At 56.5% G+C, this 23,561-nt stretch overlaps 3 protein-coding genes across 4 annotated transcripts; 2 read left to right on the top strand and 1 right to left on the bottom strand.

Moving 5' to 3' along the window:
- Positions 1 to 25: 25 nt before the first annotated feature.
- RAB25 (RAB25, member RAS oncogene family) lies at positions 26 to 3,768 on the top strand. Its single transcript, XM_032988196.2, has 5 exons — positions 26 to 394; positions 1,338 to 1,533; positions 1,670 to 1,863; positions 2,026 to 2,106; positions 2,908 to 3,768. The coding sequence occupies exons 1-5, from the start codon at positions 355 to 357 to the stop codon at positions 3,036 to 3,038; spliced, it is 642 nt and encodes a 213-aa protein (XP_032844087.1). The 5' UTR covers positions 26 to 354; the 3' UTR covers positions 3,039 to 3,768.
- Positions 3,769 to 4,406: 638 nt separating this feature from the next.
- LOC104359201 (ras-related protein Rab-11A) lies at positions 4,407 to 10,616 on the top strand. 2 transcript variants are annotated; one of them, XM_032988193.2, is made up of 5 exons: positions 4,407 to 4,512; positions 8,204 to 8,399; positions 8,475 to 8,668; positions 8,757 to 8,837; positions 9,065 to 10,616. In XM_032988193.2, exons 1-5 carry the CDS (start codon positions 4,473 to 4,475, stop codon positions 9,202 to 9,204), a joined length of 651 nt encoding a protein of 216 aa, XP_032844084.1. In that variant the 5' UTR covers positions 4,407 to 4,472; the 3' UTR covers positions 9,205 to 10,616. The 2 variants fall into 2 exon arrangements, with proteins under 2 accessions (XP_032844084.1, XP_032844085.1); XM_032988194.2 differs by having other exon boundaries at positions 4,415 to 4,512; positions 8,269 to 8,399.
- Positions 10,617 to 11,867: 1,251 nt separating this feature from the next.
- Positions 11,868 to 17,224, bottom strand: LOC122152543 (mRNA decay activator protein ZFP36L2-like). Its single transcript, XM_042785066.1, has one exon. It carries the CDS (start codon positions 17,222 to 17,224, stop codon positions 16,262 to 16,264), a length of 963 nt encoding a protein of 320 aa, XP_042641000.1. The 3' UTR covers positions 11,868 to 16,261.
- Positions 17,225 to 23,561: the final 6,337 nt, after the last annotated feature.

Here is a 23,561-nt window from a genome sequence, read left to right as displayed (position 1 = left end):
CGGCCCCAGCAGCCAGGATCAGGCCCCGGCTCCTCCTCTGGCCGCCCCGTCACGGTCCCAGGGGTGACACTACCTGCCCAACCTGCGCTGCGACACCCAGTCCCACCCCTTGAGTCAACCGGCCGTGCTGCACCGCCAACCCCGGCTGGCCTTGCCGTCGCTCCCCCAAACCCCCCCCCTCGATCCCCCAGACCCCGCTGGCTCCCCCAGACCCCCCCCGCGCTCCCTGACAGAGGAAACTTTGCCCCCTCCATCTCCTCCCTCGGCGCCTCTCGGAGCCCGGCCCGCCCTGCACCCTCTGCTCGAGGCTTTGCAGCGGGAAGGAGGAAACCGAGCGGCAGCAGCCGGGGCGACATGGGCAGCGCCGAGGAAGATTATAACTTCGTCTTCAAGGGTGAGTCCTGGGCTCGATGCGAACCCCCCCCCCCTCCCCAAAAGGGATGGAGCGGGAGGACGGGAGCTGCAGGGAGGGAATTGAGGTGCCTTCCCTCCCCGCCCCGAGCTGCCATGTCCCAAAATGGGATGTTGCTGATCGTCCCGGCAGCTCTGAAGTGTGGCGGGAGCTGCGAGGGGTCAGGGGGTTGGGGAGACCCACAACCACCCCAAAGCTGCTCGTGTGGGACGCGGGGCGAGTTGCTGCCGCGCGGTGGGGGCTGAGACGGCTGGGGCTGAGCGTGTGAGATTAAAATGCCGTTTAAAAGTCCTTCTGCTGCGGTGACCTGCGCGGTGGCACACACAGAAGGACGCAGGGGTCAAACCTGGGCTGGAGAGAGACAGGGACACGGCGTCGTGCCCCCCGGCTTGAGTTCCGCAGGCACGAGGCTCCGGTGTGCTGCGTCTCGGCCGGGTGCTACCAGCCGGAGCCCCCTTGGACCCTGGTGCTCCCCATGGGAGATGGACAGGCTCCAGGGTGCCACCAGTTTTGGGCGACCTGGGGCTTGCCAGCGTCCTCACCCTGCTCCTGCTGCCCAGAGCCTGGTAGCCATGTGTTCCCCCCCCCACCATAAAACAGCGCTGGGGCCACGCCAGCAGACAGGGAACACGGGTGGGCTCAGCAGAAGTGGCTCAGCCGCACTCGAGGGGCTGAGAGCTCGTGACGCGGGGACGGGACCCCCGTTTGCCAAAGGAGTGACAGCGCTGGGTGCTACACCCACACGCCTGCCCGGCCTCTGTGCCCAGGTCTGGGGTCATCAGGCAGAGGGGGGGATGCCTGGGCACCCCGTGCCCACAGGTCTGGCTCAGGTCAGCAAGGGTTATTTGAATTACTGTGAAGCACCTTGGAGCAGCCCTCTCCCCTCCGCGACAGCTCCAGTGGGCTTTCTCCCTTCTTTCCACAGTCGTCCTGATCGGGGAGTCCGGGGTGGGCAAAACCAACCTGCTGTCCCGCTTCACCCGCAACGAGTTCAACCACGACAGTCGCACCACCATCGGCGTGGAGTTCTCCACCCGCACCATCCTGGTGGGAGACGCCGTGGTGAAGGCTCAGATCTGGGACACGGCTGGGCTGGAGCGCTACCGCGCCATCACCTCTGCGTAAGGACGGGATGCCCAAAATCAGGGCGGCCCCTGGGACCTGGCTGGTGATGCCTTTGTAGTTGAGCCCCACGGGTGAGGATGCTGGGGGGGGGGGCTGTCCAGAGTGTGGGGTGATGGTGGGGTTCTCCCATAGGTATTACCGGGGGGCTGTGGGTGCCCTGGTCGTCTTTGACATCACCAAGCACCAGACGTACGATGTGGTGGACCGCTGGCTGAAGGAGCTGTATGACCACGCCGAGGCCAGCATCGTCGTCATGCTGGTGGGGAACAAAACCGACCTCGCGCAGGCTCGGGAGGTGCCCATGGAGGAGGCGAAAATGTTTGCAGGTACAGGCTGGCACCCTGCCATGGGGCTGGGGGCTTGGGAACCTCCCTGATAGCAGGCACCCGCACCAGTGCGGGCACCTGAACATCTCTGAAGGGGCTCCAAAACGGAGCCCGTACCCTTGCCGGGGTCTGCATCGTCTTGGGGGACTCCTCTCATTGCAGACAACAACGGGCTGCTGTTTGTCGAGACCTCAGCACTGGATTCCACCAACGTCGAGCAGGCGTTTGAGACCATCCTGAAGGGTACATGCACCATCGCCGGGGTGCAGCGGGGTCCCGGGGTCCGGGGCATCGCGGGGTCCTTTGCTGGGGGATGCAGGGCTGGGCAGAGTTGCAGCGTGTCTTTCCTCTGCCCTACTCCACGTGAGCTCTTTGGGGCTGGTTTCGGTGTTGTCTTTCTGGATGGTTTGGTTTCCGGCCTTTTGTGCTGGGCGTTTCGTTCTCCGCACCCCATGGCTTTGTTCTCACAGCCCTGGGCATCCCCAAAACCCCGGGGGCTCCTTCTCCCCCTGTAATCCCCAGTCCCCCTTCCTGTTGTCCTGGGCTCCTGACTCAACGTCTCCAGCACCCTGCCAAACCGGGTGCCAGGACCTGGGGGGACCTCCTGGAGAGGGGTGATGCTCGGGCAGGAGCACCTCTCCAGGAGTGGCAGCCAGCAGCATCGGGGCAGGAGCACAAAGCGAGGTGTGCCGCGTTGTGCCGCGTTGTTGTGCCGCGTTGTGCCGCGCCGTGCCGAGCCAGCCTGGCCCGGCGAGCTGCCAGCCCCGGCACGGGGTGAAGCACTAATCCCAGGTTGGGCAAGAGGAAATTGCCTAAGCGCAGGGTGTTCCCCAGGCACCGCAGGGATGCGACTTGGGGGGAGCTGCTCCCCTGTCACCCCTCACCTCGTCCCCTTTGCTGCGTGGAGGGGAAGGAGAGCCACCGGCGTGGCAAGCAGTGGGCCAGAGGGCCAGCAATGGGGGCTTGCAGGCTCAAAACTGTCCCTGCTTCTCCGGGGGGCCCTTGGCTGACACACAGACCCCGCCGGCGCCTCTTGTTTTGCAGAGATCTTCCACAAAGTGCAGAAACAGAAGCAGAAGAGCAGCCAAAGCAACACGGTGTCGCTTGCCAGCGAGAGCCCGGAGAGCACGGCCCCGGCGCAGACGGAGAAGCGCCCATGCTGCGTGGCCCTCTGAGCTGGCCAGGCACCCTGGGAAGCCCCCCAGGGACCCCCCCCCCCACAGTCCCAGGACTCGCCAGTGGCACAGAGCTGGGTCTGCCACCATGCAGACTCATCTGGCCACCGGCGCAGGCTGGTGTCACCCAGTCTGCAATGTCACCCAGTCTGCGGTGCCACCCCCCGTCCTGGCGCAGTGGGGACCAGCAGCCCGGACAGTGGCCAAATTCTGCCATAAACGGTGAGAAGCACCGGCGCTGGGAGCTCTTCTCTATCTGCTTCATTTATGCCGGGCCCTGATTAGCATCACCGCCTTCACGCAAGGACCTCCCAGCCCCTCCAGCCCCGCGGTGCAGAGGACGGAGATACCCCCGAGGCACGGCTGGGGAAGGAGCCAGGAGGTTCTGGCCGGGACCGTGCTGACAACAGGACCCTCTCCGTTGGAATCTGGCCCTGGGGTTGCTCCCGTGGGACCACCCTGTGCCACGCATTGGGGCTGGGGCTGTCCCCGCAGGCCTCTGTCCCCACTGGGGCCAGCTCTGGGGTTGTCCCAAGCCCTAAGGAACAAAGTGGCAGCGCTCGGCCCTTGGCACACCTCCGACCCCATCCCAGGCGTGGGACAAGCAAAGGTCCCTCCTGTCTGCACGGTGGGACGGGGTTTGGTGCAGATCCCGGTGCCAAGGGGCCCCGGGAGCAGCTCCGTGTCCAGTGCAACGGTGACACAATCATTAAAGGACTTGCAAAACGCAGGCTTGCTGAGCTGGAATTCCTGCGTGTTCGTGGTCCCATCCCCTGGTGCCCACTCCCCATGACATGCCGGAGAGCGTGGCCACCCAAGCAGCCCGGCCCGATGCCACGGTCCCCCTGCACCCCCTCCCCACACAGCCGTTCCCATCCCCACACCCCCCCATGGTTTATAGAGGGTGGCTGGCAGTTTATCCGTGGCCTCAGCCTGTTCTCTGAAACCCCTCGGAAATGGGAGAATTGCCGCTGGATTCTCCGTGTCTTGCTCCAGCTCTGGGCACCCGCCCGTGCAAAGACGTGCCGGCCCAGCCTCCCACTTGGTGTCCGCGGGTTCTGCGTGGGCAGGGCTGTCACCACCGGTGGCACACGTGCACGGCGGCCCTCGCCCCGCTGCCACACGGCGCTTTGCGTGAGGACACCCCGAATCAGGGCGCCCCAGAGCCCTCGGGGGAACACGGCGGGGCTGAGCAGGGTGCAGAGCCCTCTCCCATGGGAACACCCACATACCTGCCCCCCCCCCCCCCCCCCCCTTTACCTGGCCCAGGTAAGCACACCTGGGCGGTGACGGACAGCCCTGGCCGCCAATGGGTGTGGAGGAGGAAGGGCTGTGACCGCCAATGGGTGTGCAGGGGACAGCCTCTGCCAGGGCTGGATAAGACCCGGAAATCCCCGTTGGCTCAGCAGGAGTGGGGCTGTGGTGCTGGACGAGATGCGGGGCAAGGATGATGAGTATGATTATCTCTTCAAAGGTGGGTCTGCTGTGCTGCTCTGGCCATGCCTGCGATGAGCTGTGCTCAGTCTCAGCCTGCCGTGGGTGGTGCAGCACCCTCGGGATGGAGCTGGGAGCCGGGGCTTGGGGTTGTACTGGGGTACAACACGCAGCTCCCGGTGCTGGGAAGGTGCTGGGGGGGCTCTCCTGTGCTGGGCAGAGGGGTGGCAGGGGGGTGTGGGTGCTGCTGGGTCCTCAGGGTAGAGGCTGAAATGTTGCCGTGGTCTGTGGTTGCTGGGTGCAGGTGGCTGGTTGAGGCCCTAGTGCTAATTAAAGCCGCTCGTTACTGCTGTGGGAAGAGCTGGGAGCCCCCACCTGGGTGTAGCAGCCAGGGGAGGGGTGGCCCTGCCCGTGGGGGCAGGCTGAGGAGGCAGGGGTGGTGAGGAAAGCTGCTCTGTGTGGCACCGTGGGGCCCGTGCTGGCCCCTGACCCCCTCCAAGGGGGTTTGGGTGCTCCCCTCTGCACGTCGGGGGTGGGAGGAGCAGCGAGCAATCCGCAGCGGAAAAGCTGCGCTGCTTGTTAAGGGGAAGGATCCAGAGCTCCGGGGTTGTCCGTCACGGCGTGACCTCTCTGGTGTGCAAGGGGGGACAGGGTTGGGCCCTTGGAGGTGCAACGTTGGTTTTCCTGGCCGTCGGAACCCAGCACCCCCGTGGAGCATCCCCATCCGAGCCGCCGTCTCCCCGCCCTTAGCAGCTCTCCACCTTGCGCCGGCCGCCGTGCCGTGGCTGGGGCGGGTGATGGGGGAAGCGAGGGGACAGCTTGGCAACGTCACAACCTCCCGAGCAATAAAAGCCGGGGAGTGAGATCACCCGACGGCTGGCCGTGAGTCAGCCTCCCCGTGCAGCCCTGCCTGAAAGGCCCCGAGTAATTCCAGCCACCGACATGACCGTAGCCCCCAGCTCCTTGCGCACCTCCCCTGGCCCCTGCCCAGGAAAATCCTCCTCCCTGGAGTTATTCTGGGACCAGGAGAGGGGGAAACTCTGATACAGCCGGAGCTGGGTGATGCCTCAGAGCGAGGTGCCTGGGCAAGAGCTCCTCTGCCTGGTGTGTGTTTTGCTTCTTGCCCAGTGTCGTGCCAGCAGCACAGCTCTGAGATGGCCCCGGCACGATGTCCTCCTGTGGTGCCCGTCCCTTCCCTGTGATCCTACAGGAGCCGGTGCTGAGAACAGCTCGGCACTGGGCTCTGCATTCCCCTCCTCAGTCTCTGGAGTCCTTAAAAAAATAAGAGAACTCAGTTTTGAACGCAAGGTCTGCTCACCCCTCCTGAAGCAGGAGCAAAGCCCAAGGGAGACGCAGTGTTTAGGGGCACAGAGCTGGGCCAGCATTCTCTGGGGTTAGATGGCTCTGCTGAGACCAGTTTTTTCTCCCCCTGAGAAATGGGAGATGGTCACTGCTCGAGGCAACGTCATCCTGATTTCCACCGAGATGGGAGCACCAGCCGCCTTCTCCTGTTGCAAAGCACGATGCAAATTCCAGCTGTGCTCGCAGGAAGGCCCTTGATGCTGCTGGAGGGGCTCGGGATAGAGGAGAAATGGCCCTGGGCATGGCTGCTCCTTGGACCCTTCATCAGGGACCCTGTGGAGAGCTCCAGGCTGTTTCCATCCCCACCTCTGGGCTGGGACGTGATGTGTCAAGGATGTTTCACCAGTGCTCACAGGATGCTCTCAACAGCTCATGCTGCATGTTCAGAGGCATCAAGAGCTGAGTGTGTCAAATGCTGTTGTGCGTGGGGTGGAGGATGCTGCTCGAGTCCCTCTTGCCCTTCCAGCTCAGGGGGATGGGGCTGAGCACGTAACCCCTCTGCAGCAAGGTGCCACGGAGGCTGCTGGATCCCTGCCCCATCCAACCCCCTCCCTGGTGCAGTGCAAAGCCCACGGGCGTGCGAGAAGCATGCCACGGCCGTGGGGGGCTCTGCAAGCTCAGCACATGCCCAGCACGGGCTGCCTCTGCTCCTTCCTCCCTCCCCCAGCCTGGTTTCCTAAGGCTTTGCCATACCAATAATTTTTTTTTTTCTTGCTAGCTGCAGGGGTGATGCAGCCTGGCATGCTCGTGCCTCAGTTTCCCCTGGCTGTGCTTAGTGCCGTCTCCTGGCAGCCAGGGCTCTTGCAGACATCGGGTGTGCTGCCCTCCTGTCCCCGAGCCACGGAGGTGCGTGGGGCTGGAGGCAGCAGGAGCACAGCACGGCCGGGATAGGGGATGCAGCGGTTGAGCCGGGGGAAGTAGCAACTTCCCGTTGATTTAAAAACCAAGCCCAGATCAAAGCAGCAAGGCTCGGTGAGCGTTAACGAACCTGGCCTGCATTTTTCTACCGGTTTGTCCAGGGTAGCCCAGGCTGTCATGGCCATCCCAGGCACCCACGTAGCAGGCAGCAGCTTCAACGCTGCGCGGAGGAGACACCCCACCCTCCGCTGCCGGCCGCCCTGGCGCGGCGATGGCCAGCGAGGCTCCGGTGATCGCAGCGAGCTGCTCCGCACGCCCTTGGGCTTCGTGGAGCAATGCTGGTTGCTGGCTGCCCTGCAACGAGGGTTTTGGCAAGGGGGTGGCTACGTTGTTGGAGGCTTTGCAGCCCAACCCACGCAAAGCAGCCGAGTCCCCGTGAGCTGGAGCTGATGGGGAGCGGGTTATCCAGGGCACGGAGCAACATCCTTGGAGGGAGGTGGCTGCTGAGTGTGGACGGGTCTTGCTGCAAAACCCAGGCGAATCCTCCGGCGCGCTTTGCAGCGATCTGACGTGCCCGGCGGTTCCTTGCCGGTGTTGCTGCTCCAGCGTTCTCCCCGGGGTGGTCACTGGATTGTTGGGATCTCAGCCCTGATGTCGTCTGATCTTGGCAAGGAGAAGTGTCCCCCAGGCTTGGTCCCCTGAGGGTGGGCGAAGTGAAGCGAGCTGTGTTTGAGCGCACCCGGAGAACGAACAGAATCCACAGCAGGGGAATTTAAAAAAGAAAAGGAAAAAAAAAAAAAAGAGAAAATCAAAACCTGTTGCGTCATAAACTCAACAAACTTGATAGGGGAGCTGTGTGATAAAGCCTCCCCAGAGCCTGTTGCACCAGGTTTTACAGGAACCAGCCAGATCTGGGACAGGGAGAAAATGCACTTAACTAACCCACACCCAGGGACTTCCTGGCTCAAGGGCTGGAGCAGTAGCAGCAGAGGAGGAGGAGGAGGAGGATGATGAGGATGTTTCCTTTCAGACCATGTCTTTAAGTCCTCCTGTGTGCCCTCAGGGTTGGAGCTTGAGCTGGGAATAAGAGATGCAGCTCTGCTTGGCCTCTCTGGCCTGGCTGCCTAGGCACAGGTCCTTTCTCTGGTTTTCCGCCCGTTTTGTGTACGTAGGTGCACGTGGCACCTTCCTGGTGCTGGGAGGGAAACCCCTGGCAACTTCCAGGCGATGGCAGGAATGTTCTTGAGGGGTAATTACTGGTGGCTGCGATGCTTCTGGGAGGAAGGGAGGCTGCTGGTCCTGCTCCCCGAGCGCAGCTTCGCAGTCGCAGCCCCCTTACCCAGCAGCTTCTCCCTGGATGAAACGGAGGTGGGGGCAATGGGGAGATCCCCCATCCCTGCCGGACTGGGCTGTGGGGTTTACTGGGCTGGTCGGCACTGCAGGATGCAAATGCCTTTGCTGGGTGTCCGGGATGGGAGCTGATGCTGTGCTTGTACCCCTGCCCCCCCCAGTTGTGCTCATCGGGGACTCTGGGGTGGGGAAGAGCAACCTGCTCTCACGCTTTACCCGCAATGAGTTCAACCTGGAGAGCAAGAGCACCATCGGGGTGGAGTTTGCCACGAGGAGCATCCAGGTGGACAACAAGACCGTGAAGGCTCAGATCTGGGACACGGCCGGGCAGGAGCGGTACCGGGCCATCACCTCAGCGTGAGTTTCCTTATTCCCCACCCGTGTCCCTCGCCCGGAGCCCTGCCGTGACCCTGTCCCCGCTCTGTCCCCCAGGTACTACCGGGGGGCGGTGGGAGCTCTGCTCGTCTACGACATTGCCAAGTACCTGACGTACGAAAACGCCGAGCGCTGGCTCAAGGAGCTGCAGGACCACGCCGATGCCAACATCGTCATCATGCTGGTGGGCAACAAGAGCGACCTGCGGCACCTGCGGGCCGTGCCCACTGATGAAGCCAGGAGCTTTGCAGGTATCTCCCCCACCCTGCCCCGTCCTGTCCCCCTCCCGGGGCAGCTGCAGCTCACGGCACCCTCCTTGAGCTCGCCCTGTCCTTGCAGAGAAGAACGGGCTGTCCTTCCTTGAGACTTCTGCTCTGGACTCCACCAACGTGGAGACGGCTTTCCACAACATCCTCTCGGGTAAGGGGCAACCAGGAAAATTGGGGAGGGGACACGGGGATGGGTTCAGACATCGTGTCCCTGCTGGGGACTCTGGCTGTACCTTCTGGGGTGGGATCCTGCTCCCCTGGATGGGAAGATGTGGGCATTTGAGCTGTGTGTTTTGGGGAAGGGGCCAGTCCCCCGCTGAAATATATACTTAAAGTTGTTGTTGTTTTTTTTTTTTTTCCTTCTCTCTCTGCTGGCAGAGATCTACCGCATCGTGTCGCAGAGGCAGATCACGGGGCAGCCGGAGTCAGAGTTCGGCCCCAGCACGACCATCGAGCCCATCCGGGTGCTGCCCACGCAGCAGGAGGGCAGGCAGGCGCCCTGCTGCCAGAACATCTGAGCCCCCTGGGGTGCCCCCCACCCTGACCCCCCCACCCCCTGCCCCAACACCACCCCAGCACAGGGTGGCACCATGTTTCTCACCCTCTACTGCTGCCCGCTGCAGCCCCCCTGGAACAGGGTGGGCTGGTGGCTGCTTCTGCACGGCTGCTCCTGTGTGAACCATCACGCTGCCTGCGTGCCGCGCTCCCTGCGTTTGTGTAGGACCTAAACAAATATTGGGGGGTGGGTGTGGAGGAAAAAAAGCATCAGGGTCTCTCCCCTGTCTCCCCAGGGTTTGGGACATGCCATCCCCTTGTGTCCCTGCTTCCTCTAGCCCTGAAGGCAGAGTCGTGGGGTGACTCAGGGTGGCACTGAACAAGCCCAGACATTGTGACTCCCTTGTTTAGCACCGTTTCTGCAGCACCCTTGGGTGCAGCCCTTCAGGGCAGGGGTGGGGAAGGGGACGGGGGGTGCACCCTTCTCTTGCCTGGCGAAGCGAGCAGGAACGCAGCCGGTTGCACCCAGCCTTGCCCCGTCGGCACCAAGGGCTGGGTGTGCCTCGGGGTGCTGCTGGGGACACCCCGCTGTGGTGTGCGGGGGGGGGTGTGTGACTCCCTGCTCATGCCTGGAAGGACCCCGTTTTTCACGCCGTGAGCCCCTTGAGGCGTCCCCACGGCACAGACCCAGCAAAGGGAAAAGCTGCACCTCTCGCACTGGTGCCCCAGCTCAGGGGGACTGGGGGGGGGGACGACACACGTGTCCTTTGGGGGACCCCCGAGGAGGGGACAAAGGGGTCCTGGGGCTTTGGTGGGGTGAGTGTGAGGGCAGGGATGGGGTGCTGAGGGTGGGCACCCAGTCTCTGCGCCCACCTCCTTCTGTGGCGGCCGGTGCCAGCACGGGGGTCCCCTGGGCTCTGGGATGCGAGGAGCCACTCGTGTGTTTCGCCACCCGTGGCTGGTGACAGCGTGGCCGCGGCGTGGGGGCGCGGCTGCCACTAGATGGAGCGTCTGCTGCGCTTACAGGGTGACAGTGGCCCCGTTCCCCTGCCCTGGGGGACAGCGCCCAACCTGCTGGGACAGGCTGGGCTGAGCCCAGTGCCGCTGTCAGAGGGTGATTGACAGGTGTCAATCAAGAGGGGCGCAGGCACTGCGGTGGCCTTCCCGGGAGAGCCTGTCCCCATTAACCCCAGTGCTGGGAGCGTTTCCCCACACCACAGCATGGGTTTGGGTTTTGTTTTGTGTTTTTTTTTTTTTTTTTTTTTTTTTGTGGGGTGGGGTGGGGTGTTTCTGTCTCTCCGTGGTGCCCCCGGTCACCCCATCTCACTCGGCTGCGCTGGCAGGAGCTGTGCCAGCGTCTCGCCCTGGGAAGCGATTTACCAGATGAAACGGGAATTTGGGCAAAATCCCCAAATAAAGTTGCTGCTGGAGGCTCTTTCTCTCTCTGCCAGGGTCCTTCCTTGAGGCCGGGAGCTCTGCCAGCTCCGGCCCCACGCCTCTGCCCGCGTGGGCATGGCGCGGCCGGGCAGCATCCCCATGCGATGAAGGGGGTGAGGAGAGGCGAAGAGGAGGAAGGGCAGGGAGGAAGGTGGGACCCGGGCAAGGGGGTGTCTCGCTGGGAGGCTGGAGGGGAGAGCTTGAAATTCAGGCTCGGAGGGGCAGGTTGGATCCTGCAGCTGCAACACAGCGGGAGGGTGGGGGTGCGTGAACCGGGCACGGGGATGGCTGTGCCGTGGGGGTGCCAGCCCCAATTGGGTTGAGGTTGCCCCTTTTTGTTCCCCAACCGCCAGCGCAGCCGCTCCCGGCCCTGGCAGCAGCTCAGCCTTGGCTCCAGCCATCCCGGTGCAGCGTGTCCCCGCGTTCCGGCACCGCTCTTACCCAAAAGGCAACCTCACCCCTGAGCTGGCCAGACCCATCCCTGGGCCACCTCTTGTGCCTGACCATGGCCAGACGCTGTCCCCAGGTGAGTGACAGTCATTCCCACCCCCCCCACCCCACCCCGGCCGGACTCTGCCCCGTGCCCACACCGCCCGGGAGAGGCACGGCGTGATGCAAACCAGCCGGAGAGCTGCCAAGTGCCACCCCCCTCCCGCACCACCATCTGCCCGCACCGAAACGAGGTGCCAAGAGGTGATGTCAGCCCCGGCGCCGGGACTGTACGGGGAAGGGGGGGGGGGGGGAAGGCTGCTGCCCCCCCGGCTCCGCAAAGGGACAGGGCTTGAACCAAGCATCCCTCGGGGCTCGCCGCCGTCAGACCTGCCATCCAGCCGGGCCCTAGCACGGACACACGGAATGATGAGCTCATGGAGACACTGTCGGGCTCGGCAGCTCCGTTTTGCTCCAGGTTTTCCGGTTTTTGTATGATTTCTGCTGGGATGAAAGGAGCGGGGAGGGTGAAACAAGACAGGGGTTTGCACACAGAGCTCGTGGACGTGGGACCTCGCTGCCACCGGGACTGGGGACAGCAGCTGGTGCAGGGGAGCTGATGGTCTCGCAAATGAAACTCCTTTGCTCTAATTAACCCCGAGAAGCGTTGATAAAGGCGTGAGAGACCTGTGAGGGGTGTTCAAAGGAGGTTAAGGCCCCGCTGCCCCTGGAGCTCAGCCCAGCCAGGGGCCCCATTCCCAACAACTCCCAGACCCCTTCCTAAAGCGTGAACAGACAGAAACCAAGAGCAGACACCAGGTTTCTTAAGTAATAATACTTTAATAAAATTAAGTTCTTAATGTAATTTAGCACATTTAATACATTAACCCTTTCCCTTCTTTGTTTTCTACAAGTTGTGCAACATCATTATTTTAATTTTTTATTTTATTTTAATTTTTTTCCTTCTCCCCTTATACTATATGCCTCAAAACTCAGACAACGAGCCTAACTCTACTTCTATGTTCGTTTATATCTCTCTCTCAGGCCTTTATTTTTGCGTAATGCCAGAGAGATGAAAATACCTGGATGGAACATGTGATCGGTTTCCAATAGTAACAATCCCGACTACAGGTTTCCTATGACGTTAAAAGAAAAGAGAAAAAAAAAAAAAAAAAAATCAAACACAACATAATAGGGAATGGACTTTAAATGGAAGGGCCACACAGTCAGGACGGCCAGGCTAACACCGGGCAACTCTGTGGCTGGCTGGCTCAGCGCGAGGTTGGTAGTACCGTGGAGTAGGACTGTGTGATAGCACCCGGATCCGGGGGAAAGCGGATACACACAAACTTGTACAGCGTTTCTGAGCGAGGATGAGAGAAAGCTAACATGGTACTGGTCAAGCAAAAGCCATGAAGGGCTGGCGGAGGGCTGCGCTCCCCTGGAAGCCACGGCTGCTGCGTGGGTATCACCGAGATCGGCTGCTGATGGTCCCCAGAGGCTTGGGTTTTGTTTTAGCTCGTGTCTTACATGGGAAATCCCACCAGAGCTGCTTTGCTAGAGTCCCAACGGCAGCAACTCGGAGCCTGGATCTCTTTGATACCGGGGCAGAGCCAGAGAAAACACTCTGCAGCCCCAAAGGCTCCCGATGGTGCCCAGGGGCTGCTCTGGGCATCCCTGGGGATTTCCCTGGCTCGCCTGGGGCTGGGATCAGCCTGGGCTCCACGGCACGGCAGCGTGAGTGGGCTCCGCAGCGGCTGTGGCTCAAACAGACCTGCTAGTTTGGGCTTCATCAGCACTCACGCCCACCGCCTTTCGTGTTTGCTTAACACTGCGTTTAACCCGGGAGCAAATCCTCAATTGCAAAACAGGATCTGGTCCCTGATCTTTTTTTTTTTTTTTTTTTTTTTTTTTTATCCCCTTTTTCAAAGATTATCTTGAACAGAATCCATAAGGGGAAAAAAAAAAAAAAAGTGCTGATGGTTTGATGGTTTCACAGACAAGCAAAGCAGCCTGCGACCGTGTCTCCATCCCAGCTCCTGGGAGCTGAGAGAAGATCTCCGCGGCCACGAAGCGCTGCTCTGTCTTGCCGCTCTGTTTCTCTGCAAGTTGTTTCAAAAGCATCATCGCAAGACCAGAAAACACATTCTGCCATCAGCTGCCTGGTACACTGGTGCCACCGTTGGAGGGTGACTTCATTTTTTTTTTATTCCTGCACAAACACCAGTGGAACAACTCCAGATTTTACATTAGTGTCACTTTACTGGGGGTGACTTTCAATTTGCTCTGTTAGCAGCCCCGAAGCGACGCTGGAGTGGATCCAGCGGTAACACCACATCCTGCCAGGGCTGAAGCGACTTCAGATTCCAGTAGAGTAACCCCGTTGAAACGGGGGAGTTACACGGGAGTAAAAGCAGGAGCTGCCCAACCTGCACCACCTCCAGCCATCACGGCACAGGCAAAACTGAAGTCAGCCCAGCGCAGTTATGGCTGAATTTTCCACCGGGTCAACTGACAGCAGAACGTGACTTCGAATTTCTACAGTATGTGAGAACCCACAGTAAAATACAGAGATTGCTCCCTAACATCCTAGAAAGGTTTTCGGAAGAACCAGCCCATCCTGGCTCTGCTCCTGCCGGTGCTGACACCAAGGAAACCTCACTGCGGGCTCGGCAGAGGCAGGATGGGACCCCACTATCAGTATACAAGTTACTATAAAGTGCATCCACTCTCCAGTCCAGGGCATCACTGTACAACGTCAATCACTGACTCTTCTTCAAGTATCAAAACCAAAAAATGAGGTAAAACAAAAATGAAAGAGCAAACAGGCCGCCTTGCCGCCCCTGCAGAGAAGGACCAGGCGCTTGATTCCACCAAGCACGAACCCCTCCGAAAGCGCGGGAGCCGTCGTGCCCTGCTTTCCGAAACCACCCCCCCGGGGCGTGCCGGGGAGAGTCCCGTGGAGTGATCTCTGATTCACAGTGCTATACGCAGAAACCGAATGAGAACTGTCTTCGCTTCCTGTCCTAACCTATTGCATGGCTTTGCTGAATGAATGCTGGTAAGCGGCTGCCTCGTCCCACCCCAGAAGCAGGCGTGCCGTCCGCGGGCGAGGGAGCGACGAGGGGCAGCCGCTGCGTTTCTCGAAGGCTTTGGGATCCTTGTGGATGCTCCTGAACTGCAGGACCCCCCTGGGTTTGCGACGGCCGAGCCACGACACAGAGGATAGGAGCAAAAGCTAAACCCAGAGGTAACCACCTTTCAAGAGTGTTTTCTTTGCAACACTCTGCTTCTCTAATAATAACGGAGTTGACGCTAGGTCATTTGTTTTCGAGTTCTATCGCGTAAACGGTGATTTTGGTGCAGCGAAAAGCAGTCGCCGACGCTCTGGAGAAAAGCGCTGGCCTGGCTCTTGAAACGTTAAGGACCAGGGTTTAACCAGCTGGCCGGGTGCGTGGGGCGAATCCTGCCCCGAACCGTCCCAAGCGCATCTGCCGTCGGCAGAAAAGCTCCCCGCCGCGCGAACGGACCCGCCGTCCAGCCTTTCCACCCGCACGCCGGTCCGGGGAGCCGTTCGCTCCCGGCTCCGGGCGCGGCCAGGACTCGGGCGTCTTGTCACAGAGCCCGACGCAGAGCAACCTCCAGCCTCCTCCCTTCGCTTTCGGAGCCGAAAACCAGGCGGTCGCCAAGGCTGTCACCCTCCCGAGAGCAGGACGGCGCGGGGCCGGCTGTCGGGAAGCAAAGCGCTTTCTGCAAACGTTTCACCCGCAGCTCCAGCGCTCGAACCCGATGATTTGAGGCTGAGCAACAGCTCCCTTAAGGGAGCATCTGGCACAGGAAAAAAAAAAAAAACCAAAACACCCAACAAGCCAAATCTGGCATCCCGAAAGATGCCAGCTGCTGAACAAGCGAGCTCATCCCAAAGGCGCACATCGTCTCCCTGGTGCAATGCTTCCTCACTGGGTCGAGATATAACCAACAAAAGATAAAACAAAAAAAAAAAAAAAAAAGAGGAAAAAAAAGAAAAAAAAAAAAGGGGGGGAACAAACCAACCCTAATGTCTTGTGTCTACTGCCCGGCTCCGAGGGCAGAAAGCCTAATTCACGGCCCCGCAGCGGCCACGCCAGGAGAGCCCCGTGCCTTCGCACCAGCACCTCGCTGCCTTCGAGCTCTGTCCGTCACGTTACAGAGGGGAGTTCATCCAATTTTTCTTTCCTTCGCCTTCCCACCCAGGAACGGTCCCACCCGCCCACCACCGGGACCTTCCAACACCTTCGGTGCTTGGAGGAGTTCAAAAAGCAAGAACAGCACAAGAAAAGTAACTTTTAACGTTTCTTTTTCTGAAATTTCATGCGCCAAGCCCAAGGCTGGAGGTCAGAATAAGGCAAAAATAATGGCCTAAAACTTTCTTATTTTGTTCAGTGACTAGCCAAATCTTTTATAGTTTTATTAAAAAAGCAACATAAAAACCCAAACGCATCTTTTTAAAAAAATACATATTATTAGATCCCATTTTTTTTTTTTTTCCCCTCTATAAAAATAACTTCAGGACTTTGATTGACAGAAGGTACCAGTCGGTGGTCTGTTATTTTGTTAGGCTTTCGTTCGTTTATTTGTTTGCTTCAGAAAAATAGTACCAAAAAAAGATGGAATTTCTGGGGAAGTTAAAAATGATAGCTGATCTTGTTTACAAGTTTATTTTACATTCTGCTCTGTCTGGGATCACTTGGATCTACTATAGATTAAACAATATGGATAGCATCTACTATTTGAACTAGTTAATTTTATTTTAATCTTTACTCTAGGATTATATGAAATAAATTTGAATGTTTATTATTATTAACTTTTTCTTAATACCCATCAACTCAAACTTTTCTTTTTTTTTTTTTTTTTTTTTTTTTTCTTCTCCTTTTTGGTTAAAAACAAACAAACAAACAACAACAACAACAAAAAAAAATCTTATTTTAAAATGCTTCTTTGAAAGGCAACAGAGCAGAAGCATCCCCCACCTTCCCGCTGCTTTGGGAAGGGGAGCGGGACAAGGGTTGGCTTCGCGGTGGGGGTACGGGGACCCCCCATCCCCCCCGTGCTCCCCAGCCCACGGGGAGGTTGAGGCTGCTCAGCCCATCTGCAAAGCAGCTCCTTGGGCTGAGATCCAGCAAAACACTCAGGGATGTGGCTGAAGCTAAGCGCATGCTTAAGTGCTTTCCTGGATTAAAGCACGTGCTTTGCAAGCTCAGTGCCTCCCTGGCTAAAAAGGGGGCACGCCACTCGCTCCAGGCTGTCCTCGCGGGGTGCACGAGACATGCCCACGCTGGCTCGGGGGGAAAGGGGGGGTGTGGGGTGTGGGGGGAGCAGAAAGGGTACCATTGCCCGATGTTGGATGGGTCGAAGCTGGCCGGGGGCTCTGCACGAGCTGGCGCATCCCCCCGGCTGCTCGGAGCACCGGGTACGAGCCCAAAGCCGCTGTCGGAGGGGGCACCGCTCCTGCACCAGCCCTTGGGTCCAAAAAGGACGACGTGGAGGGTGTGGGGGGGTGTGGGGGGGTGTGGGGGGGGATGTTGGCGAGGTCAGGCCTGGCCTGAACGCTGGGACAAAACACTCGTGGCCTTGCAGCCCGCTCGGGAATGAAAGGGAGCCAAAGCCTTGAGAGAGGCAACGGACGGCAAGAACCCCCCCTACCCTGCTCGCAGAGCAGCCCCGGGGAGGTCCGGGCTGGAACTGGCTGTCTGTCCTTCCCGTCAGGGCCGCGGGAAGGACCGTAAACCCTCTCGCCTGGGACAAGGAGCAGCGGTACACAGGGCTCTGGGACACCCCACCGCCCGCCGACTCGACGACGGCAAAACTCTGCGCCCGTTCCCCCCGGGGCCAGGCCGGGGGGCTCGCTGTAGGGCTGCAGAGCAGGAGGAGGGCGACGGGGTGAAGGAACGCCGGGTTTGCTTCCCAAAGCTGCCCTTCCCGCAAGAAACCAGGGCGGGAGCAAACCCGCATCGCCCAGCGCCTGCCCTGGGCCCCCCCCCCCCCGCCGCCAGCCCGGGGTGGGGGGTTGCGCAGCCAGGGCCTGATCCTGCACAGATGCTTCAGCCCGCTCAGACCTCGACCCCTTGCAGAGGGATTTGCTAAACAGAGCAACCACAGGACGGGGGCTTCGACACGACCGCACGGGCTTTGATTCATAGTGGTTTTTCTCTTCTATGTCTCTGGTTTTTAATTACCTTTTTTCTTCTTCTTTTTTTTTTTTTTTTTTTTTTTTTTTTTTTTTTTTTAAATACATCCAACTGTGTTAATTTCTTATTTCTGGAAAGGGCTATCTGCACCATAACTATCACCTTTTACATACACACACGCACACACAAAAAAGGAAACATATATTAAAAACACTTTTTAAGCAATACTCTGGATACAAATGTATTTTTTAACCTACATATATTCTAAACCTTCTAAACTTTTAAGGATCACTTTATCATAAAATAAAATATCCTTTTTTCTTATAATAAATTACCTAATAAAAAGTATTTTTATTAGCCCAGTTCCTTGCTACATTTACATGTAATAAATGCATTTATTAAAATAGAATATTAAATTATAAAGAAATGTTCTAATTTTAAAATCTTAGTCTTTTTTTCCCTCCTCTCTCTCTCTTTAAAAAACACCAGTAAATGCATCAAAATAAACCCTTCAAATACCAAATAAACAGGTTGGATCATTTTGATTTAAGAGGTTCACAATATTAACAGTCTGAGCCTTTGTATGTATGGAGATTATTTTTTTTTTAAGAAAGAAAGAAAAGAGAAAAAAATAATAGATATCCCTCCAGCTGAAAAATACTTTTGCAAATGGGAGCTAGGACAAGATATTTTTATAGTATCTCCTCATTAAATATAAATCCAATTTTGGTTCTTTTTTTTTCTTTTGTTATGTATTATAATACATACTATTCTCTATATAATTTATGTCGATGAGGATGACATCACAGCATGACATTACTTTATCCCGCCGTTTCCCTTTGTTACGTTTTGTCACCCTCTCCCCCACACAATCCCTTCTCCAGGAGCCCCTGTCCCCGCCGCGGCAGCTTTGCAAACACCACCCAAAGACGCAGCAGGTTTCGGGGGACACAGTGCAGGCACCACCCCGAAACTCCCCCCGCCGAGCACCCCGCTGCCACTCGTCCTCTCCCTGGTCACATCTCCCCGCTGTGCCAGGACCGGGGAGCCCCCCGCTCCCACAGCCCTCGCACCCCCTCGGCTCTGCCCGGGAGGTCACGTCCACCAGGCAAGGTTGCAGGATGAGTCCCAAACTGAGCAAAGAAGCACCGGAGCCCCCGCTCTCCTCGGATCCAGCAAGCGCCCGAGTCGTCTGCGGTTTGGCGAAGCACGTGCGTAAATCCCAGCGGCGCGCTCAACCGCCGCGTCTGCCAACCAAGTCAGTCCCATTCGCCAGGTCCGCTCTGTGTGTGTGTGTGTGTCCCCCCCAACGCCACGGGTCTGATCCTGCCTGGGCCTGGAAGCCTCCTGCTAACGGCTCAGCACCTTCCAACACAGCTACACTCCGAGCCCCGCCTGGGTTTTTTGGGGACCTGCCCTCCGTCCCACCGCTCGCGCCCTCGGAGGCTGCGCCGCCGGCCTCGCAAAAGCACCCCGACGCAGCTCAGCCCCCCGCAGCAGGAGGGAACCCCACCGCCGGCACCCCTCCCCGGGCATGGCAAGTCACAGCTGGGTCCCCACCCCGGCTCCACCAGACCGAAACACTCGGGGACAACCCGCTCCCCTGCCCGGCCCGGCGGGGAAACCAGCAGCGCCCGTTCGCAGCGGTCCCATCCTGCCAGCACGGATGCACGTGCCGTGCTCAGCGCTGCCGGGAGCCCACCCGATTTTGTTGGGCTGCTCCCCAGCTGCAAAATTAAGGCCCCCCACCGCCCCCCATCCCCTGCTTCGGTGTGATTTGAAGGATGGGGCTGGGCGGAGGGGAGGTCTTGAAGACCAGGCTCCCTGCAAAGGTTTTGCTGCTCCTAAACCAGAGGGAGGGAGAGCGGCGCAGCTCGGCGAGACCCGGCTTCATGTGCCGGGTCCCATCACCACGTGCCTCCCTCCTCCCCCGGGTGCAAGTAGGGTGCCCCACATCCATTTAGCACCCCGAAACGGGTTATCTCACACAGCCCTTGGGGGGGGGGATGTTTGGGGTGGCTGAACTAGCAAGGAGGTTTAGCTTAGCTGGTTTCCACTGCTGCTGCTCCTATCGCAAGGTGGGTCACCAAAAGGCGTCCCCGCGGGGCGGGAGGGACGGGGGAAAGCCCACCCGTGCGCAGGGAACCCCGCTCGGACCTTGCTGCAGAGAGGGGCAGGGTGCAGGGAGGAGGGGTCTGTCTTTAGTTAACGTTATTGCTGGTGAATTAGACCAACAAGCCATTTTTAGTCACCTATCAAGGAAGATACAAGTCAGAGCAAATAGTTAAGGTCATGGGCATTTTTCTTGTTTTTTGTTTTTATTTTATTTTTTTTTTTTTTTAAGATTTTTATATATATACATATATTTAAAAAGAGAGAAAAAAAAAAAAAAGTTATGCAAATTTGTTGTTTAAGCCCCGCAACCGGGCTCCCCTAGGATGCTAACAGGCAGGGCCCGGGACTGCCCCTCTCCGGGTGCCCCCCAGGGCTGGGGAGCAGCGGGGGCCGCAGCTCTCCTGCACTGCCCGAGCCCCCCATGCAGCCCCCCCCTCGGGCCAGAGGTAGCTCTCGGTGCGTTTACAGCGCCTGTTTTTCTTTCTTCCAAAGTTGCTACATCAAAATATGGAGTTGATGGGGGTATGGGGGAAAGCAGGGGAAAAGGAGAAATCAAAATAAAACAGGGGCCGAAATACTTCTATTCATTTTAAACTAGAACTGCTACATCAAGCTTTCTTTTAATATATATGTATATGTATATATATATGTATATATATATATATATAAAGGTTATTGGAACTGAAGATTTTATTAAAGGCCAACTTGGAGACTTGAGTAGGAACCTCGTCTGCAGAGAGGGGCAGACGCGCTGCTGCCTGGACAGACGGACAGCCCCTCTCCGGTTCCGATCAGCAAGCATGGACGTTTGTTTGGGTCATTATTCCTTTTTTTTTTTTTTTTTTTTCCTTTTTTTTTTTTTTTTAAAAAGAAAGGTTTTTTTTTTTTCTCTAACATTTTTCAGCATGCAGGAGGCTTTTACATCGTTTTCGCTTGTTAAGGTAAGGGAGGAGATAAAAGGAGCAGACAAGAGCCCCCCTTACCTTCCCCCCTCCCCACTCCCTAGGGTCAGTGCTAGAATAGGTCCCCCCCACCCCAGGTCCCCGACACGGGTGTCTCCTTCCCCCCTCCCCGCTCCCACCCACCTCTTCACAACCTGGCATCAAATAAAGACATTGATCAAAAACTTGCTCACATTACCACGAACAGACTTCACTCAGCCAAGAACGACTAGTCACTCAACTAACATATCGGCCCCGGGGGACTCGGCCAGGGAAGCATTTGCCGTTGCAGTTTCCAGCTAAATCCCCTCCGTTACCAACACGAACATTTCCGAACGCCCCTTTGAAGGGTGGTTGGATGCCCCCCCCCCTCCCCCCGCCCACCCGCCCCCACCCCCCCAGCTCTTGCCCCAGCCACTCTCTCGACATCAGCGGGAGAATTTTGCACAAAGAACGGTTAAAATACAACCCTGGGGTGGGGGGGACGGGACATGACGAGGTGGTGCGCGTGGGGAGGCGAGAGCTTACTGCCCGGAGAACAGAGATGTTCCCCCTCTCCCTCCCCTTCTTTTTACTGGGACCAAACCGAAGCCAGATTTTGAACGAGAACTGGGCCAGTTTTAAAAAGGACGTGGCCAGAGCTGGCCGGGGCTCTGAAGCCTTTGCTGAGGCCACGCTTCCACGGCGCGGGGTGGGGGATGGCTTTTATATCTGTGCCCTGGGACAGCACCGGGCCGTGGAGGCTCTGGGAGTCTGGCCGGAGCAGGGCTGGCCAGCACCCCCGGCCCCCCATCGCCCCCCGGCTCCCACACCGGCGGGTCCAAAACGCGGCACCGTCCCCCGGGGAAGCGCTCGCATCCCGACCCGCGCCCGGTGCAAACGGCCGTGCACACCACAGGGCCGGGAGAACCAAACGGCCGGAGATTTCTTAAAGCTTTGGGGAGGAGGTGAGTACAAATTCAACCTGACAGTGTCCCTTTAGCACAGCAATTTTTCTTTTTTTTTTTTTTTTTTTTTTTTTTTCTTTTTCTTTTTTTTTTCCTTCTTCCAAAACATCAGCAGAGCCTAGGAACGTCGTCCACCCCTCCATCTACCTCTTGCCCCTACGTAATATTTTACCGTTGATGCAAAATGGTGGAGGCACATCATTTCACGCCCCTCCACCCGATATCTGAAGATCGAAAGTGGATCTTTATCGACGCAGAGCACCAGAGCAGCCTGCCCCGAGAGTGGCAAGCTCAGCCTCTCCTCCGGTGACCAAGGATGGCTCGAGCAGACCATACCGGGGTGGAGGCAGCAACCGGGAGCAAGCGGCAGCAAACTGAGCAGAAGAGGGGATGTTCCCAGGAACATTATTACGATGAAAATAAAGTCTCCTGTAACTGAAGGGAAAAAAAAATCTCAGGCGATTTTTATTTTTTTTGTGTTTTTGTTTTTTGTTTTTTTTTTTTTTGTGTTTTTTTTTTTTTGTTTTTTTTCTGCTGTAGAACTGTCTCTGCCAAGTTGTGAAACTTGTTGGTTCAGTTCTAAATCAGGGTCCAGGATCTGTGAGCAGAAGTTGAGGGGTAAGGAAACGGGGAAGCGGTGGTGGTGGGAGAAAAATTATATATATATATCATTTTATATACACATATATATATATATAGGTGCTTGATGAGTTAAGTGCCTATATATATATATACATATATATTTATAGATAGGTATACTGGTACTTGATAGGTTAATCCAACACACATCTTTACCATCACAGCATTTTGGCATCCAGAGACTGGTTGAACAAACCTGATGATGTTAAGATGCTGGCTTGCATCTTGTGTGCATTGGCACAGAAGCCAGATTCGAAGCCCATCCTCTCCCACTTCCCAATGGTTTAAAAAGTATCTGATTTAACAAAACCAGGAGTCTTGAAATGATTAAAGGATGTTCAACAAGGCAATTTTTTTTTGTTTTGTTCTGAAAAAAATATAATATATAAAAGTGGCCAACCTCAGGAAGATCCAGGTAAAGGACAGCTGAAGAGGTTTTGGTCCATAAAGAAATACTTTTTCTTCTTTTTTTTCCCCCACTTGGTTTTGGGTAACAAAAGTTTTGGTCCAGTTTAAAAACGACGACAACAAAATTATATATATAAACTCGGGGTTTTTTTTGCTTTCTGTTGGGATGCATGTTGGTTTTGTATGGGCTCATTGCCTGTATTGCATGATCGTCTTTCTTAGGTTTTGGTGCAATATATATATATTTTTTAAGAAAAGAAAAGCACAATGTTCTATGTGTGTGTGTGTGTGTGCGCATGCGTGTTGTGTGTAGCTGCAGCTGGCATCACTTGGAAAAAAGGATGAAGAGTGAACTACGGAAACATGGAAGTTGATACACTCCCCCCATGGATGGGAACTCAGGACTGCTTTTGAAATACCCTGTTAGTGACTCCTGATTCGTCTGATGAACAAATCCCTGCTCGGATAAGGAAAAAAGAACAAAGTTCCAGACTCCACGGTGGCTCAGAATAATAAAATAAATGCTAATCGCCCAGTGTGATTCCAATAGGTTCTTCCAAACCTTCTTCAGTTTCACCGGCGTCATTTTTATTTCTTCATCATCTTTTTTTCATTTTTTTGTGGTTTTTTGTTTGTTTTTTTTTTTTTTTAGAAAAAAAGGAAAACAATAAAAGTTCTTTAGCTGCTGTGGTTTTTTTTTTGTTTAAATCTTTGAGGTAATACAGTTGTGCCCTCGTTCTAACAGGTTCCCAGAGGTTGATGGTTTCTTTTTTGTTTTTCTAAATCCCCGTCATCCGTTTTCCTTTCTTTCTATTTGTTTCTTTCTGAGCTCCCAGTTGGGCTGACATCCCCGGGGGGGGAGGAGAGTAGGGGCTTCAGACCAAGATGAAGATTGAACGTGGCTGGAGAAGAAAGGCTGGCAGGGCCCTCCCCACGTCCCTGCTCCCTTCTCCGTCCGATCGAGATGGCCTGGCTTGGTCAATGCAGAGAAGTCCCAATCTCACCACCAAAAAAAACTGAACTAAACCGCTTTGCTTGCGAGATCCGAGTGTGCGTTCAGAGTACTTGTTTTAAAAAAGACATTGCAGGCTGGAGCATCGTTCGCCCTTCAAAATTTCTGGCTTTGCTATTCATTTTAATTTTATTATTCACTTTTTTTTTTTAAAAAATAACATACATTGCTTGTAAAATAATTTCTTTTTTTTTTCTTCTTCTTCTTCTTTAAATTAATTTATTCTTTCATTCGTTTGTTCTTCAGATGTCATTATTATTATTATTATTATTATTATCATTATTA

Source organism: Tyto alba, unplaced genomic scaffold (genome assembly GCF_018691265.1).
Source record: "Tyto alba isolate M040663 unplaced genomic scaffold, T.alba_DEE_v4.0 Super-Scaffold_8, whole genome shotgun sequence".
NCBI lineage: Eukaryota > Metazoa > Chordata > Aves > Strigiformes > Tytonidae > Tyto > Tyto alba.
Note: the sequence above shows the minus strand (reverse complement) of the source record. Positions and strands in the feature narration are given on the sequence as shown.